This window comes from Limulus polyphemus, unplaced genomic scaffold (genome assembly GCF_000517525.1).
Source record: "Limulus polyphemus unplaced genomic scaffold, Limulus_polyphemus-2.1.2 Scaffold1697, whole genome shotgun sequence".
Taxonomy (NCBI): Eukaryota; Metazoa; Arthropoda; class Merostomata; order Xiphosura; family Limulidae; genus Limulus; species Limulus polyphemus.
Genome location: NW_013667307.1, coordinates 124353 through 145542, shown reverse-complemented (window position 1 = coordinate 145542; position 21190 = coordinate 124353). Strand labels below are relative to the sequence as shown.

Genomic DNA, 21190 nt, shown 5'->3' with positions numbered 1-21190 from the left:
TGAGATGGTCTTTTCTTTTACTTCCGATCAACAATCAAATATCTTTTGTTGAATTATGAATAACATGAATGGATTGAAATATTTAATTAAATTATCTCAAAATAAGCATTCATTTCGGTGCAATATTAAAATTAGCTTGAATTCTTCATAACCTCTGAATTGTGGTTGACCCAACGGGTCACAGTGGTCTAGTTTCTAATCATTTTACAGTGCTTTCTCATTTCGAGATGACCATAGAACAGAAAAAAAGTGTTACTTTTAACATTTATTCGTCTGGATGTGGGCTTCATTCAAAAGTCATTAAACGATATTAGTCACCTTTAAAGAGCCTCTTGAAAAGTACACTAACAATAAACGTAATCTAAATTAATACTGTAATGTCAAATATATTTACAGTGTAGATGAAACAGTTAATGAACAAATTATTTTCAAACAAATTTGCTTACTAAACATCTGGTATAAATCGAACTGTTTTTAGTTCGAAAGGGCTTCAAAGCATATCCAAACTTAGATATGATTCGAAATAATTAGCTGGGATATGACAATACAATGCTTCTTGATGTGACACAACTGATTAAAACTTAGAGATAACGTTAGATGAAATTAATTTTAGGTTTGTTGAATATGTATTTCAACTAACTACTTTAGAGAAGCCCTGAGGTTAGTATACTGCACAATGTTTTATTTTCAATAAGTGAAAAAATATTGGAAATTGGATAATTATTTAACTTTGTATTTTACTTTAATGGAACATTACTCAGAGCCATAAATATTAAGATTATCGCCAAAAATGAAAATTATGACCTTTATTTAATTTTTAATTGCAATCAAATACAAAATAAGGTATTTTTGATTTAGAATATTTTCTTTCTCTACATTTCAATAATTTTCCTCAAAAGTATAAATTGCTTTAGGAGTTGTACAAGCAAATTCTCACATACACAAACTCAGATTATCATTGATTATTGATTAATTATATTGTAATTGTGAAGTAATAGCCTACGAATGTTGTATTACATAATGTCAAATTTATACTTCATTACATTAAATATTTTATAACTTCATTCTGCTACAAAAAACTAAAAATTGTTACATTATTGGATTACAAAAATATCTTTGTTAATCTGAAACTGCTGTTTATCCAGAAAAAAGTGTTAACCTTACCACAAGTAAAACAACAACAGTAAATAGCCTAGCTTAGCTTTGTGGTTAGGGCGCTCGATTCGCAATCTGAGGGTTGCGGGTTCGTATTCCATTCCTGAACGTGCCCACCCTTTCAGCTGTGAGGCCGTTATAATGTGACAGTCAATCCAACTATTTGTTGATAAAGATCAGCCTAAGAGTTGACGCTAGGTGGTGTTGACTAATAATTGCCTTCCTTCTAGTTTATCACTTCAAAATTCGGGACGGCTAGCGCAGATAAATCGCGAGTAGCTTTGCGTGAAACTTAAAAACAACGCTAAACGCACACGCTAAGAAACTCCATAAAACGTATATTTATTATTATTATTTTTCTTTCCATAAATGAATGAAGAACATTGCGTTTTTAATTTCACATATTAACTAGGTTCTGATTTTAAAGAAAAACCTGAATATTTTTAGCAGTCATGAAAAGAAAAGTAATTTTTTATGACCAAAAGTTTAATTATACTGCAACTTTTCCTGCTTTGGCTAATTTTACTGAGTAGATGAATGTCAAACTTTGGGATTAATTTCATAATAGCTAATTTCGTATTGTATTCATTCATTCATTTTTATTATAGAGCCTTAGAAAAAAATAAAGTATGCCATTACATTTTGTTGTTTAGTGTTACAAGTAGGCGTAGCAAATCTTAATCCAAAATCACTAGACGATATACTAACTTCCCACAACTGGCTTAGATGTGGAACGTTAGGGGGTGGAACACACATATTTGCTCATAATGTTAAACTTTAACACATGTAAATACCAAGAAGAATGTTAACTGAGAAGGCAGTATGCGGGGTAGTTCTACCCTTGTGTGTGTCATATTTTGGAAGATAATACACCCACCACATCAGATTCTGTTGTTGTCTGTAGTTCATTTCTCCATCATGATTGTGCGCATCATACACACACATATATAGATATGATTTGAGTGAAAGAGTACGTTTGTATCTAAATGCTACAAAATTATATTTTATGAATTACTCAGGTACGTCTGATAGTGAAACGCTTAAAAATAATGAAATGGAATAAAAAATATATATAACAACATCTAACGTTCCACTAGTCTATACACCTTATAATGCAAAATAAACAAGGGGAGGGGAGAGAAGTTGTATAATATTACATCCTTTTGAATTAGGTTTATTACATTTTAGGCCTTTTTATAGTGTTTTATAATTATTAAGTAAAGAGCTATTGTCCAAAAGAAGGAATTCAGTGATTGTTGTTTAGCAACCCGTTGTTGCATAAACGGACTCCGTACTTGGATGCGCTATAAAAATAGCCGTCAAACCTCACTAATCGATCAGCGTTGACGGTGGTTGTTGTTAACCCTGTTACTTTCCCTCTCGTCTATGAGTTTAAAGGGGCTATATGCAAATAACCTTTTTTTTTTTAGCTTTGCGCAAACACCTGAAACAAAATAGCTAACGAAAAAATAATAAAATAACTAAAAGAAATAAAAATTTTTATTAAAACTTTTCAACATTTGAGAGAATTAATATGCATACATAAACTAATGAAAAGCAAATTATATCGAAAACTATAAATGGAAACGGTTATAACTGAAATAAATTTCAGACTAAATTTCTGTCAGGGTTTCAATGGGCGTCATGGCGTCAAACCCTCTCTCTCTACCTTGTTTGTTTGTTTTTGTAATCAAGCATAAAGCTACACAATGGGCTATCTGTGCTCTGCCCACCACGGGTATCGAAACCCGGATTCTAGCGTTGCAAATCCGTAGACATACCGCTATGCCACTGGGAGCCTTTCTCTACCTCTCCAATATGATACTTTTTCATTTATTCTAAACTTCTCTAATCTTGACGCTTGTTTTGGTGAATTATTGAAAATTGATCTTTAATGACAATGACATTATTAAAATATTATATACTATCCACGAGGTTATCGCTTCCTCTAAACGTAATCGTCTTTGTGAATCTTGGAGTACATGTACTTTAGTTAGCTTGGAATAAATATCATGATAACATAGAAACGTTAGTGCAAAAAAAAAAGGTAATGTTTTCAATGAAATGAAATTGCTAAAACTACAGTAGATCAGAAAGAGAGAAATTTATTCATGAAAGGTGTCATTTCCTATTTGTTCTGCCATCCATTAAGATTGATCGATTTCATCCTTAAGTATATAATACCAAGAAAAATTAAATGTTAGTGATAAGTAACATGCAGGTATTATTTAACGCTTGGTCAAAATAAATCTGGTGAACGTAAAGTATATTGAACAAAACTCCTCCCTACACGCTAAGTATACAACAGTGAGAACAGTAAAAATGAAATATTTGTACATCTACCAATTCATCCATCTATCTACCTAACATCATAGTAGCTCCCCTAGTGTCTTCGAAACGCGGAACGAGCTAAGTTAGCCATAGATCAAAGGATATTTTCCAGGAAGACTCTATTGCCGTAAGGTCAGCAAACAGATAAGCAAGAAACGAGTGGAATCTGCTCGGGGGTGTTTTTTCTTTTTTATCCTACAACCGTCTAAACTAATTATATTTTTTGTTTAATTCATTACACGTGCTCTGAGCTTTATCAATGTTCTTCAAGATGTGTGATTTATATATTTAAGTATAAGGAATTAGCAAATGAACGTTATATGAATCAGCTACATTCTGTAAAAATATTGCATAACGCTTTGAGAATTTCCACAAATGCTGAGACAAATATTACATAACGCTTTGAGAATTTCCACAAATGCTGAGACAAATATTACATAACGCTTTGAGAATTTCCTCAAATGCTGAGACAAATATTACATAACGCTTTGAGAATTTCCACAAATGCTGAGACAAATATTACATAACGCTTTGAGAATTTCCACAAATGCTGAGACAAATATTACATAACGCTTTGAGAATTTCCACAAATGCTGAGACAAATATTACATAAAGCTTTGAGAATTTCCACAAATGCTGAGATAAATATTTTTATCCTCAAATGATCGAGACTTAATTTTATTCTGTTTACTACTGGTTGGGTCCATCATGTATTGCATCATATTGAGTATAGTCTTACGCTACGATACTCAGTCTAAAGAAGTGGTCCTAAAAATTGGGTGAAGAAATACATTTTTTATGTAAATGGTAAAGGGGACCCAAGCAGTAACTAGTGAGATTGATTAAATGTTTATGGAATTGTTGTGCACATTCTTGAATGATTCATATGTTAATATGACCATATCTTGTAAAACAAACTCGGGAACATTTTTATGAAGTACTCACCATAATACCATATGTAGGTACTATTAGAGAAGCTTGTTGTAATAGTATCAGTTGTATTTGTGTGATAAGTTTATCTGTGTTAGGGTTTTATTATTCTGAAAAAAAGAACTGGAAACGTTCAGTGACATATTAACAGTTGTAGCTATGGTGACTGCAGCAGTGTCGTCATCTGACATTGCTATCTTTACCTAAGCTAATACTATTAATAAAAAAAAACTGTGGTTAATATTATTGTCACAGACTGCACAATGAATACAAAAATTGAAATGTAAGAGTATTTTGGAGCGATTTGTTTATTTTTCGATTCGGGGCATTTTTCTCCTGCGAACAAGACTTATTCATTCGGGGGATATCCCAGAAAATCGGCGATATATGGTCATCCTATTATATGTTAGTACGGACACTGTAACCAACAAAGACGTGGGTCCACAAGAAATCTGGTGTATGAATAATTCAGAAAAATGAGTTGAAAGAAGTAATACGGTCTATGTGAACCCCCAATAGTAATTCTGTGGGTAGAGGACAGATACCCCTAGTGCTTAATAACAAACCAACAGAATCAGACATCACTGTTTGTAATTGGAGCTAAATTCTTGTTTTAAGTATTTTCTCACAGTGAAAATAGTAATCACACTCTCTGACTAGCTTCGCAGCAATTTCCCCCAGTGGGACAGTGGTAAGTTTATGAGCTTACAACGTTAAAATCTGGGATTCGATTCCCCGTGGTCTCCACAGCAGACATCCCAATGTGGTTTAGCTATAAAACAAATTCTCAGCTATACCGTAACATCAAGACCTCGAATCGCTTAGATTTAGTCGTTCACCATATGGTTATTTTTAGTTGATGTTTCTGCCGTGAATAATGTTTATTAAATACGGACCATAGTCCAGTTTATTTATTTGTTGAGGATTTTTACTTAAAGCTAGTTATAATTCTAAATAATTTATATACAATACCCTGGTAATCGCCATGGGAAAAACAAATGAAGTTTTTATATAATATAAAAATATAAAAGTGAAGGTAAGCAATTAATATTCATATTGTAAATTTTAAAGGCATACAACAGTCGACAACAACAGTGTATAGAAATACATTTTATGACAGGAAAAATGAAATATTAATAAAACATTAGAATAAAGTCAGTAAAACCTAACAACTTTTACAATGTGAAAAATAATATTTATTAGTGTTTAAATTCGAACACAAGATTCCCAATGAATTATTGTAATAGCCGAAACATTTACCATCAACAACGTCTTCTCAGAACTATATTTTTTTATTAACTTCGAATATCAGAATAACATAATCTGGCCTTAAAACAGTTAATTGCAGAAACGCGTTACACACTTTGGGTTCGTAGGTGCCCTATAAAAGTGGTAATATCACACTATTATATTAGACAATAATAGTCCAAGAGTTGGCAGGGGATGCTTTAGATTGACTATCTTCCTTCTAGTATATTAGAGAGGAATTATGGGCGGCTATGAACAGATAGCCACTGTGTTTCTTTGCGCGAAATTATAAAACAAACAAGTAAAAACTGCTAATTCTTTATGCATTTGTTCATAAGTAGTCTCCGGCGGGGTGGTGGTAAGTCTACGGATTTTCAACGCCAAAATCCGGGGTTCGATCCCCTGCATTGTTACGGTAGATAGCCCAATGTGACTCTAAAAACAAATAAATAATTTACAAGTAAAGAAAAATAGAGATGCTTAAAGCCTTATGTGCTGAGCATCTCTGTATGTCCTCTGCATAGAAGAAGTAAGGTATAAGGTAAGATCATGATGGAGCCGGTTATTCTTGTCTTCTACGCACTCGTAGAAAATCTTCTCAGCAATAGCAGTTACCATATTCTGCACTGCAACTAAAACATCACATTCGTTGCTTAATCCTTTTACAAGGACAACACCTGCTATAACAGTCTTCATTCATCAATTACTATGTATCAATCTACCGTTTCGTAAAACATTTACTAACAGGATAAAGCGGACTAGACACTGACTCGTGTTCTTTCAGTAGTGCCTATTATTCGGTAACGACCACTTCATATCATACACACTGATACTGTTCTATAGGAAATAATGTGCATTTCCTATAGTTGCTTTTCATTCGCGATAAAGCACATTTACTCATAAAATAGAGTTTTCAAAAGACTTGTTATTGTGTTCTGAATTATCAGACCAAACGATAAAAGATTGAGTACGTTGTATTAAACCGATTTTGGAGCCTCACCACTTTGTTATAGTCTATATCACCACGTCCGATCATGTTCTATCTGACAACCGTGCTTCTGGATAATAGCCCTCCAGCATAGTTTCCAATGCAAAGGGCCCCGTCTTAAGGCTGTAATATTCAAAAGCACATCCATCATCCATACAGCTTTCCATAATCTGTGTGTATGAGAACGACGGTTTACAAACATCAGCTTCAACAGTCCAATCGCACAGAAATCCATAGACGCTGCATCCGGCAACTTGAACAGTATGTCTTCGTATGGAATAGCGTGAATACCAGTTTCATTCTCCAGCTGCTTGATGTATGTGACAGTTCAACGGATATGTCGTGGAAGTAGCATGTGTACACGTGAATTGTATCGCTTTTCTAGATGGAGATCCTTCTTGATAACGTTGTATATTGTTGCCTGTAGCCCATGGGCGGCCTATGCAGTAGACCTTTGGATTCGTGGATTCTCTCCTGTTACAAAACTTCGCACTTTGCTTACCACGGCTGGGGTAAAATTTGTTGCAGGTCTCTTCCTAGATGGTCCTGGTTCCCAAAACAGATTTATATTCCATTATTTCTAAATGCCATTAAGTACAAGGGATATCCAAATGTTTGAAATTGTAAATCACTAATCTGAACACATATTTATTATTTGATTGTATGAGTGTTTTGCGTCTAAAAGGGCTTTTACATACTCTTCCTAAAAGAGATCAATTTTCGGTGGCATCACACTACGTATGAAATGATAAACAATTTCAAAATGTAGTTCTAATACGTTTCGTTTTGTAGCAACGTTATAACCGCTATTTTTGTCACGTGACTTGCTAATTTACATAATACATATCGTTATAATGTACTCAACTCTGTATTGGTGGTGATTGAGTTGAGCAGTCAAAGCACCATACTTCCACGTACAGAGTATTTATTTAATCGTTGTTACTATCTCACAACTTTCTTATCTTTAAAGAATTTCTATTAATGTCCAATAACTTCCTACATACTATATAGTCTATGTTAGCATCCAATCTTTCCTTCCTTTAATTAATCCTTTATTAAATATTTGGTAAAGTCTCCTTTCTTTTCCTTTTTTTAAGTTTTGCACTTTGGCGCTGCGAGTACTCTAAAAATGTGACGATTAAATCCTACTAACCTGCCAGACCAACGTAACTCATAAGTTATCGGTGGTTCTTGTTTACTAGCTTCCGACCCTCTAGTCTATCAGATCAAAACTATGGACGGCTACGTGCAAAGAGTCATTTTGAATCTTTGCGCGAAAATGTTCAAAAATCAATCAAACAAACACTTTTTGTTAATTCCTTTCTCATCTTTATTAAATATTTGATATGCATAGCATCTTCCTCTCTTTTAATTAAATTATTTTCTAATTCGTTTCTTCTCTTTAGTAGGTATTTGATATGCGTTATGTTTTTATTTTCCTTTTTTTCTAACCATTTTCTTTTTATTATAATATGTGATATGCGTAATGTCTCCCTTCATTTATAAACTGATTTGGTTTGGTTGTTATTAAGTAAAAAGCTATACAAGAGGCAGTCTCTGCCCTACCCATCACGGGTAGCGAAACCCAAATTTTAGCGTCGTAAGCCACTTACTGCTGAGCCACTAGAACCTTGTATTACATAATCCACGGTTTTTTATAGATCATCTACTAATCTCCAGTTCCCTTCTTATTTTTCTGGAACAACTGTTATTTTTGGAATGTACTTAGATTTTTGTCTAATGCTTTTTTCCTTTTTTATTGAAATTTACTATTGTTTAATATCTATTTTTTAGGCTGACATTTGTTAGCATCTAATATTTTCTTCCTTTATACAATATTTGCTATTATCTAAAGGCTTAGAGAGCTTAGGCTCTTAACGACAATATCTATTTATTCCACAATATAAAACAGCTTCTGATATGTTTTAGAAATATCTGTCTCTTTTAATTAATAAATCAAACACTTCATAGGAGAAGGTATTTCGATTTTTTCCAAAGTTATTTTCAAACAAACTTTAAAAAAAACTGTAACCAATATCGACCAAACTTATACATCCCTTGTATAGAAAAGCTCTAGCAAAAATATCAACATAGAATCATTGATTCTGTTTCAAGCGATCTTGAGACTGATACACATTGATGAACACTTCACGCGACTCACTAACATGTAATTTCAATTTAGTAGACATTAACAACTTAACGATCTTACTATGTTGATTAGAGGTAGTCAGCATGTTAATTAAGCTACTGCTGAGAACAGGTTGTTCTATGTCTATTCAACATCTGTGATTCTCTCGAAAGCATGTTTAAATATTGTACTGCGGAACTTATAATATTTGTAACTTTTTATATTTATGACAAAATTAATATTAATAAAAAGTTCATAAACATAAAATTTGTTTTGGTCTTAGGCTTCATTTATTTATTTTTTCACTTGTTTGCCTCCAAAATAGAGATTTTACAGAGAATATAACTGTTTTTGGAGCGTTATCTTAAACATATTTTAATAGTGATACACAGTGTTTCCTTGATTTCAAAGTTAGCATTTGATGATTTGTCTTCACTTAAGGCTAGAGGGAGCTGTGTATCAGTTTGTTTGTTTGTAATTAAGCATAAAGCTACACAATGGGCTATCTGTGCTCGGCCCACCACGGGTATCGAAATCCGGATTCCAGCGTTGTAAGTCCGCAGACATACCACTGTGCCACTAAGGGGCCTGTGTAACAGAACAATATGTCGGTATTCCTATAAACGTTTTTATTGGAAAATCAAGTGATCATTCGTTGAATAAATAAAAATTAATCCTCTCTCTCTCTCATTGCTCTTCAAAGATGCAAAAAACTCGCATAGCAAATAGTTAGGATAACAATGGGCTCTGAAAACAAATTCATAAACCAATCCGAAGTTACGCCCTAGACAACAAAGCTAATGCTGTACTCATAAAAGAGACCCCTCGACCCAAAACTTTCACTGCAATGAAGTAGACCATATTTGTGGTATCTCTGTCAAAATAATAAACAAGGATACGAAGTTGGTTTAAGGCTCACAAGCCTTAAGTTCACATAAGTTAAACACATTTCAAAATTAACCACTATTTTCATAACAAAGGTGGCCGAACAAATTGAAATCATAGCAATCCCATTTGGTCACATACCTGTAAAATCGTCGGATATAAATTTAATAAACATTTATTTCCTTGGCCTGCTTAACCCTAGTATTTCCGAGGGGAGAAGGCTATATATATTCTTGTTTTTAAGCACTTTTTAGAAAACCATTTATGCGTGAAGGCACTAATGGACCATTATTTTATTAATTACAGGTCCCTAGTAAAACATAAGTCAGGAAAAACAAAACAATTAATCCCACTCATTACTGCTAAAGTTCTTATGGACCTCCTTTGTTATTTTACAGAGAAAAATAATGAGATACCTAATTTTTTTGTAATTTCTTTACACTGAAAGTTGTAACAGGCAAAAATACGGCAGTAAATGAATATTGAATAATGAAATAGGATGTAATATGTAGTAATCTATTATATCAGGGAAAGATTTATTTTATAATTTATCATATTGAGTTATTTTTGCATGTACAAAACGCTGGTAGTTCTAATGTGAAATCCATTACAATTTTAGTTTTCTTCTGATTCTTTTCTCTAACAAATTTGCTCTGAGTAAAAAGAGTTTCAGAGCCAAACTTACAATAGCTAAAAATATTATTGACGATTCTATAGATGAATATGAGCTTAATAATGATTAGTACAGTTTGGTGATAGGGAAAAATATCATTCACTTTTTAATGTAAATACTAGTAATACATGTCACGATGATACTGATGAAGAACTGAAAACGTATTTGTCATAAAATAAAATGAAGTGGAATAGTTTAGAACAAAAGAGAGCAGGCAACTGGAAAGACATAATCTACAACTGTTCGCAAAGAAGCAACTAAGTAAGCATAATAACTATTGACATAGCATTATCCCTGTTCAATCTATTTATGAAGAAGGGCACTGTGGAGGAAATACTGAAACGGACAAATAAGGAATAAGAAATCCCCAGATGACTCAATGGTAAGCTTGAAGGTTTACAGCAAAACTCGGGACTTTAAATCTGCGGTGGGCATGGCGCAGGTGATCCATTATGTAGTTTTGCGCTGCTTAAAAACAAACTAACAAAACACAGAAATGATAAGCCGTATTAAAAGGAAAATTCTAATGCCGTTCAACACACTTTGGTGGGATGTAGTTGCTTCTAGTTGTTGTTCATAAACCAAAGAACGCAGCAGGTGCTAGGATTTGTTTGTTTGTTTTAAACCAAAGCCACATTGAACTATCTGCCGAGTCCACCGCGGAAAATTGAATCCTGGATTTTAACCGTGGTAAGTCCGTAGATTTACCTCTCGGGGGACAGGTTCTAGAAGTAGTTCAACAAAATCTAAAAGATGGTTACCATGTATATACAACAAAATCTAAAAGATGGCGACCATGTATATAAAACAGATTCTAAAAGACGGTGACCATATATATACAACAAAATCTAAAAGATGGTGACCATGTACAACAAAATCTGACATTAGCTTGCGAAATCTGAAAGTTTCCTTTTTTTGAAGTTCTGCCAGCGAGAAATGAACCAACAATGCAGGGACAGATGTGAAAATACCAAAATTGTATGTATAAGGATCATTCCAAGAGATTATGTGACAGTTGTGATAGTTAAAGACGATATTCTTAGTTTATCGGTACGCCTTTGGTATAGTGTCCGATATTAAAACTTTTAATTCCAATCTTAAAGGTTTATAATGTTGAATATTAATGTGTCGTAAAATAAACATCAATATATAAAAAGAAAAGTATCGAGAAACTATAAATAGTGTACTCTCTTACGTATTAGTGTACGGAGTCCCTTTGAACCTCACACGTAGTGAAAATTGTAAAACATCGGTAATCTGAGAATTAAACGTAGTCTTCGAAGCCGATGTCAAAATACAATTTAACGTTTCGAAGACGATTACTTCGCCGTTATTATCAAAAATGTCTTATAATCATAATTTCTGTGTCTGGCAATGATGTATAATCATTGCTATCAGATAAAAGTTGATCGACGGAGGAAGTAGCTACAGTTGCACCAATAGTTTCTCCTCAATTATTATATAGCTATTACAATTATAGTTACTGTCAGCTTGAATGAACAACATAGACCTGTAATTATAACTCAAGCTATTTTTCAAAGGGAAAGTAAGAACATTAAAAAGACTTTCAACTAAACGTAAACCGATTCTATTTTACGTCTTTCCAGGAAACATAAAAAAATACAGTAGCCAATCACTTGGTTTGTTTGGTATTAAAATGTTTAATAAGATGATAAAATCCTGAAATTCGATTAGACACGGTCCTGACATGAAAAACGTTATGTAGTCAAACCGTTCAGTACCATTATTTGAATTTTCAAACCTAAAACTAGCTTATTTATTAGGCGTATCACTTTTATTTAACAAGTAATTTACTTGATAAATTTCAAAACGATGTTTTTAGTGCTATTGCACAACACAAAACCTTTATTCCCATCTTAGTTGATATAAATAATTCAAAGCTTTGCGTGTTTAGATTAATAAGCTCTAAACCAACGTGCTTTATCCTAAATATCAAGGAAACTCAATACTTGAAACTGTATGACAAGACTGATTTAGACAGTTTTGTGTTTAGGGCCTGAGCAGAGGGAACAAATTTAGCTAGAATAGGAGATCGTTCAGCAAAGAGTTATATAATACATGACAAACAAACACAAAATGAATGAACGAACAGGAGCTTAAAAACTATCTCTCAAAGGAAATTATGGTTTTACTCTTGGCTATAAGAGCTAATTAAATTTATTATTAATGCATTCAAGTCTTGTCTCCATGACTGTTAATGTACTTGGTTCGTTGGACTCACATTGAGCTCTTAACAAAGCTTGTTCAAATTTAAATCCCGATAAAAGCTTGCTCGGATTTGGTTCTCAGTCGCTAGGAAGTTTGGTTTCAAATATTTAACACCGTGAAAATCTGTAAGGCCTATGTATATGCGAATAAATACACACGTGTGTGATGTTCATTATACAAGTAATTTAGTTCTATATATGAGAATACCTTCTGTCATTATTTGTGAACAACAACTCGTTATAAAGGGGGTTTGGTTTGTAAAACAAATATTTAATCTCAATATTTCTATCCTCTATTTTTCATGAGCCATGTATGGATGATTGGCTAAACAATTCATTCTTCCATACACTTATCTGTGTTAATAAAGTAATCTACAAACTCACTATCAATTAAAAAAATACAATAATGGCAACTTTTACAGGAAGAAGTTTTGATTTTAATAATTACAACGTTGAAATGATTAAAACCAGAAGTTGTCTACTGTAAAAGTAGCTGTTTTTATATCTTAATTAACTGATTTCTAGAATGGGTTCTTCACTGAACATAAAATCATTCATTACCTCTATAAATGCTAGTTTAAAGAAACATTAACCTTTCTATTACCTCTAGGAATGACAGATTAAAGAAACATTAAATTTTCTATAACCTCTAAGAATGATAGTTTAAAGCAACATTATATTCTGTATTATATCTAGAAATGACAGTTTAAAGAAACATTAAACTCTCTATTAACACAAAGAATGACAGTTTATAGAAACATTACACTCTCTATTATCTGTAGAAATGAAAGTTGAAAAAAACATTATACTCTCTATAATCTATTAGAATAAGAGTTTAAAGAAACACTAAACTTTCTAATACTTGAAGGAATGGCAGTTTATAGAAACATTATACTCTCTTTTATCTCTAGGAATGATAGTTTAAAGAAACATTATACTGTCTACCATCTCTAGAAATGACAGATTCAAGAAACATGTTACTCTCTACTTTCTCTAGAAATGATAGGTTGACGAAACATTATACTCTCTATTATCTCTAGGAATGATAGTTTAAAGCAACATTATACTATCTATTACTTCTAAGAATGACAATTTAAAGCAACATTATACTCTTTCTTATCTTTTGGAATGACAGTTTAGAAAACATTATACTCTTTATTATCTCTAAGAATAACAGTTTAAGGAAACATTATATTCCCTGTTATCTCTAGAAATGACAGTTTAAGGAAACATTATATTCTCTATTATCTATGGGAATGGCAGTTTAAAGAAACATTATATTCTTTATTACTTCTAGGAATGATACTTTAAGGAAACATTATACACTGTGTTATTTTAGGAATGACAATTTAAAGAAACATTAAACTCTCCATTATCTCTAAGTATGACAGTCTAAAAAACATTAGACTCTCTATTAACACAAAGAATGACAGTTTATAGAAACGTTATACTCTCTATTACCTCTAGGGATGATAGTTTAAAGAAACATTAAATTCCCTATTACCTCTAGGAATGACAGATTAAAGAAACATTAAATTTTCTAAAACCTCTAAGAATGACAATTTAAAGAAACATTGTACTCTGTATTATCTCTAAGTATGATAACTTAAAAAACATTATACTCCCTATTATCTCTAAGAATGGCAGCAAAAAGAAATATAATACTCTCTACTATCTCTAGGAATGGTAATTTAAAGAAACACTAAATTTTCTAATACCTCAAGGAATGAGAGTTTAAAGAAACATTACACTCTCTATTATCTGAAGGAGTGAAAGTTTAAACGAACATCATACTCTTTATTATCTCTTAGAATAAAAGTTTAAAGAAATATTACACTTTCTATTACCTCTACGATTTATAGTTTAAAGAAAAATTATACTCTCTATTATCTCTACGATTAATAGTTTAAAGAAAAATTATACTCTCTACTATCTCTAGGAATGGCAGTTTAAAGAAACATTAAACTATCTATTACCTTTAGGAGTGACAGTTTAAAGAAACATTACACTTTCTATTATCTCTACGATTTATAGTTTAAAGAAAAATTATACTTTCTTTTATCTCTACGATTAATAGTTTAAAGAAAAATTATACTCTCTATTATATCTACGATTAATAGTTTAAAGAAAAATTATACTCTCTACTATCTCTAGGAATGACAGTTTAAAGAAACATTAAACTATCTATTACCTCTAGGAATGGCAGTTTAAAGAAACATTAAACTATCTATTACCTTTAGCAGTGACAGTTTAAAGAAATATTTGTTCTCTATTATCTCTACGAATAATAGTTTAAGGAAACATTATACTCTCTTTTATCTCTTGAAATGACAGTTTAAAGAAACATTATACTGTCTACTATCTCTGAGGATAATTGTTTAAGGAAACATTATATTCTCTATTATCTCTAGAATTACAGTTTAAAGAAACATTACACTCACTATTATCTCTGGGAATTACAATTTAAAGAAACATTGAATTCTCAATTACCTCTAAGAATGATAGTTTTAAAGAAATATTGTACAATCTATTACTTCTAAAAATCAAAAATTACGGAAACATTATACTCTTTATTACCTCTAGGAATGAAAGTTTAAAGAAACATTACACTCTCTATTATCCCTGGGAATTACAATTTCAAGAAACATTATATTCTTTATTACTTCTAGAAATGATAATTCAAAGAAACATTATACTCTCTATTACTTCTAGGTATGACAGTTTAAAGAAACATTACACTCTCTATTATATCTGGGAATTGCAATTTAAAGAAACATTGAATTCTCTATGTCCTCTAAGAATGACATTTTAAAAGAAACATGATACTCTTTATTATCTCTAATATTAATAGTTTAAAGAACCATTATACTCTCTTTTACATCTAGGCATGACAGTTTATAGGAACATTATACTCTATATTATCTCTGGAATTTGCAATTAAAAGAAACTTTGAATTGTTTATTACCTCTTAGAATGACAGTTTAAAAGGAACATTATACACTCTACTATCTCTAGGAACAATAGTTTAAAGAAATATTGTACTATCTATTACTTTTAGAAATGACAGTTTGAAGAAACATTATACTCCCTATTATCTCTAGGAATGGCAGTTTAAAGAAACATTAAATGTTCTGTTACTTCTAGGAATGACAGTTTAAAGAAACATTATACTCTCTACTATTTTTAAGAATGAGAGTTTAAAGAAACATAATACTCTCTATTACCTCTTAGAATGACGGTTTAAAGAAACATTATACATTCTACTATCTCTAGGAATGATAGTTTAAAAAACATTAAACTCTCTATTACCTTTAGGAATGATATTTTCAAGAAACATTATTATCTCTATTACTTCTAGGAATGACAGTTTAAAAGAATCATTGAACTCTCTGTTACCTCTAAGAACGATAGCTTAAATAAACATTATACTCTTTATTATCTCTAGAAATGACTCTTTTAAAGAAACATTATACTCTATATTATCTCTAGAAATTGCAATTTAAAAAACATTAGACTCACTACTATCTCTAGAAATAATAGTTTAAAGAAACATTAAACTCTCTATTACTTCTAGTAATGACAGTTTAAAGTTAAAACTTACAAATCTTCGAGGGAGTAGCCATAATTCTGTAAGGTACCGTTACGTAAAGCTTCAATCGAGGCAGAGGTCACCGATCTGTTAGGGGAATGATGAAGAATCTTAAGTAAATGTATGTACTCCATGGTAACTTTTGTTTAAAATTAATATTATATCTTTAGGTTAAGTAAAACATTAAGCCTAACTTAAACTCACACAAAAAACTTAAAAAGTTATGCTCATTTCATCGCAAATTTTGTTCTTTGCCATTTTCTATTATTAAAAGTGTTACTTTTGTTGCAAGCATTATTGTTTGTGATGAAACGTTTCTTCAGATGTTTTGCATGTTTTTTTTTTGTGAAAATGCGAATTATTTTGGGGTCAATTACTGATGAAACGTTACAAAAATCTCGTAAAAAAGTTGTTCACAGATTAATTCTAGCCGTGTGTACCTTGCATGACACGATGTTTGTGATTACTTGAAGATATTAAGCTTAACTTTAGGTTTATATCTACTGTTGGGAATTTCTACTAAACTTATGATAACTCACAGGGCTGAGCTAAAAAGGTGTTTGATAATTTAGCTGGAAGTTCCATCAAAATTCCTTTAATTATTCATCATTTGAGGTTTGTTAGATTTGAAACGTTATTCTTAACCCGATGATGACCTAAAGATATCGAATCGTTGTTACTTGTTTTGTGATTTGCATAAAAGGTTTTAATACACATATCAGCCGTCTCTGCTATATATATATATATACTTCAAGTGGGATCCCCGTCATCACAAAATAGTCGTTGTGTAGCTTTCCGAACAATTCTAAGACGAACAAACACCCAGGCATTCCAGGTAATGATTGTGAATCTATACTTTGGATTGTTGTTTTACACATCTGAATAATAGTGGTAACTAAATAACACAGCTTTAAACACAAAAATGATTATTTCCTAACGTTACTAACAACGAACATGTTTTTACTTAACTCTCTTTATATATGAACGAACTAAGAAAAATTAATGTTGTATATTTTATAATGTTGTATAATGTTATTGTATAAACACAATATTATGCTGTTATAACTTTTCTGGATAGAACATACTAGTTATTAGTTATAGTTCTATATCGCATGATTTACATACAAAATAATGCCAAATTAGACAGCTTAGTTACCTTAAATGTATAACACTATGGAGGTAAAGTCCTTACAGTAAAAAAATTTGATGCTAAACTAAGTGTTCTTCTTTCAGTTTTTAATTTCCGTTTAATTTGCCCGTTATGAAAAATATATAAGTGTATAACGCAAGATAAAGAAAGTTTCAAAACAGCTCACCGATTATTTGAAGTTACTGTATTAGATAAGTTTAAACCCAAGAATTCAGTGGAAAAATGATTTCATAACATACCGTGTTTACGTATGATGTGTAATATTCCCGACAATATCAAACAAACTCTGGTCAGGTAATATATGATTAAAATAATACAAACTAATAGATCGTCAAGAAATTAATGTCGCTTTTTTTTTAGATGAAAAAACCCGAACAACTTATATATCACAACAAAACACTTATTAGATGAAATAGTCTCCATTTTTATCGATGATGCTTTTCCATGTTACAATCACTTGGCTTTGAAGCAAAAAACATATCGATGTCCTCTTTAACACTTTCCACATTTACACACGTTTTAAAATTAAGATGATGTTGCAGAGAATGAAAGAGATGGTAATCTGATGGTGCCATATCTGGAGAATATGGTGGGTGGGGGACAACTCCATAATCTTGTGTTGCGTCAAACGTGCCACATGTGGACGTGCATTGTCGTGGTAAAGAAGAACACCTTTTCGATCGATTGACGAGTGAAGGGCGTTTCTGATGAAGGGCTTGATTTAAACGTTTCAGTTGCTGACTATAGATCTTTACATTGACAGTTCGCTGTGGATTGAGGAGTTCGAGATGAATTACTCCTTTGATGTCCCACCAACTGCAAAACACCACTTTCTGTGAACGGAGTCCAGGTTTTGGGGGCAGAAGTGGTCTTTGTCTAGAACTGAGCCATTGTTTTTGGCGTTTAATATTCGCATAGATAATCCAATTCTGTCCAAAAATGGTTCACGCGCATTACACACCAGAAGAGACGAAGCAACATTCACATGTTGGAAACGATGATCATTGGAGAATTCGTTTGGCATCCAAACACCTTCTTTATGGAGTTTCCCATATTCCTTACATGTTTATATATTGTTTCATGAGAGACATGCAATTTCGGGGCCATTTCACGAGTATGTTGCCTTGGGTTAGACTCAACAAGCGTCTTCAGAGCATCAATATCAATTCCTACATGCCGGCTCCTGCCATCACAGTTTTTAAGGCTAAAGTCACCTGAACGAAACTTGCTGAACCATCGTTGACACTTACGAATGATCAAAACATTTCCATAAACTTCTTTGATATTCTTTGTGGCTACAGAGGCGTTGTTTCCCTTATTGTATTCAATTGCATTACATGCCGAATGTGTGTGTCTCGTCGTGTGCCAATAATATAAGCAATTAGAGTGTACTAAACTTTACATATTATATAGATTACACTAACTTCTCGTTTAGGCGGTTCGTTTAACTATTATTCGTGATGTACGTTTTTTTTTTGGGGGGGGGGGTTAATGAAAGTGTTCCAAAACGGGACATTAACTTCTTGACGACCTAATATTACAAAAAACCCTTTACTCTAAATATTTGGATGATAAAACAATCTTCTCCTTGGAGGGAAATGACAGGAAGTAGAATTAGTCTTTTTAAAACAACCTATCAAAATGGAAGTAACTTAAAAGACTGACTCACAACCTATCAAAATGAAAGTAACTTAAAGGACTAACTCACGCAAGATGACATCAAAGCAACGAAATATGATTTTCGCAGTTAACGTTGACTTTATTAACTTCGTAAATAGAATGTCTTTCCATGTCATATTTTAAAAAGGTTCGTTTTAAATGTGGATTTGTACGAAGAATTGTTGTGAATTTGATTTACGACTTCCAACGCATCATCTGTTTACTGTGTGAAATAAAATCCTACAATCACTGAGACACTGAACGCATGATTCAATTTAATCTGAGTCACTGGACTTTACACACATGATCCAACTCAGTCTGATTCACTGGAGTCTATACACATGATCCAACTCAGCCTGATTCACTAGATTCTATACACATAATCCAACTCAGTTTGAGTCACTTAATTCTGTACGCATGATAAAACTCAATCTGAGTCACTGGACTCTGTACACATAATCCAACTCAGTCTAAGTTACTGAGTTAATTTGAGTCACAAGATCTAATTAAGACTAATGATGGTAGTTATTTCAGATTAATTTTTGCCTTGTAAAATAGAGGCTTACTTTTGTTGTTAAGATAACCCAATGATTTAAATAAAAGTCCAACCTAACAGCTACCGCTATTACTTGTTTTCGGTATTACCTTTCGAGGTGTAAAATTATGTGATTTTAAATATTCATGTTGACTTTGGTGGGCTGTAAGAAGATATTACTTGGTCTATGTTTGTTGTTCTTTGTGAATAGGTAAGATAGGTAAAAAAGGTAACCTTCAGGCCAAAGTTCGCAGCCAGTTGTTTGTGCAAACTTACGAAAAATGATTATTACGTAGTTTGTGTTTGTGGAGGGTTGTAATTTGTAGCGCTAGAGTGCTATCACTAATTCTCAAGATGGACTATAATATCAAATCTCGAGCTATATATATTATAAAACAATGGGGAAAGGTACACATGAAAGCTGAGTAAAACTTAGACAATTAACAAAACGATATTACACTGACATTAAAATAGAAAGAGCTTTAATAATGGTTGGAGACGGCTTGAATGGGTAATGAAGAAAAATTTATATTAAAGTTTTTCTTCATTACCCATTCAAGCCATCTCCAATCATTATTAGTCTCAAAGTGGGTTCGTCGTCATCGAATTAGAAAGAGCTTTGCTTAATGAACATAAGGTCACCTTACTGGGGATGATTAATTAAGCTATTCTGTATATCCTACTCATAGACCTCACAGAATTATTTTCAAGAACTACTGACAAAGAAAAGATTAGCATTTGAAATTATTGTGTTGAAATAGTGTCTTTGTGACAGTCTACAAATCTTGTGTGACACTTGCGCTATCGGTTAATATTCAATGCTTATTTAGTAATATGTGCATTTGTATATACATAATCAAAGGGAAATATTCTCGAAGGAAATATTAAATTGCGAATCTATGAAAACTTAAGGTTGAGATGAGTAACCCGTAGTAAGCTGTTATCTGTTAATCAGGACCTGTAGTTCTGCGTAAAATCTTTAAACAGTAGAGTATAATAGATGAATGTGGTAGGTGTCAAGTTACTTTATTCGTTTTCCTTTCAGAAAGTTATGTTCTAAACAAAGTGAGGATAACAGCTGTAGTATCGTTCACCTAACCTGAATCTGATATAACCATTCATTCAAATCCAGAATACACCTGTAGTATATTTCACCTAACCCGAATCTGAGATAACCATTCATTCAGATCCAGAAAACACCTGTAGTATCTTTCGTCTAACCTTAAGTTCAGAGAACCATTCATCTATTAGGTTGTTAAAAAATTAATGTAGCGTTTTGGAATACTTTCATTAACGACACCCAAAAAAACGTACATCACGTATAACAGTTAAACGAACCGCCTAAACGTCACGTTAGTGTAGATTATATAATGTGTAAAGTTTAGTACACTTTAATTCCTTATAGTGATGGCACACGACGAGACACACATTCGACATGTAATGCTGTTTGAATACAAGAAGGGAAACAACGCCTCTGTAGCCACAAAGAATATCAAAGAAGTTTACGGAAATGTTTTGAACGTTCGTAAGTGTCAACGATGGTTCAGCAAGTTTCGTTCAGGTGACTTTTGCCTTAAAAACTGTGATTGCAGGAGCCGACATGTTGGAATTGATGTTGATCCTCTTAAGACGCTTGTTGAGTCTAAAGCAAGGCAACACACTCGTGAAACAATATGTAAACATCTATTATA

General features: G+C 32.3%; 1 protein-coding gene across 1 annotated transcript in view; it reads right to left on the bottom strand.

Annotated features, from left to right (window-relative positions):
* The window catches only part of LOC111087062, a 95076-nt gene that overhangs the window by 8162 nt on the left and 65724 nt on the right, over positions 1-21190 (bottom strand). Inside the window, exon 3 of the mRNA XM_022392330.1 lies at positions 16168-16242. Within this exon, the coding sequence (XP_022248038.1) occupies positions 16168-16242 (75 nt within the window). The remainder of the gene's footprint in view (positions 1-16167; positions 16243-21190) is intronic.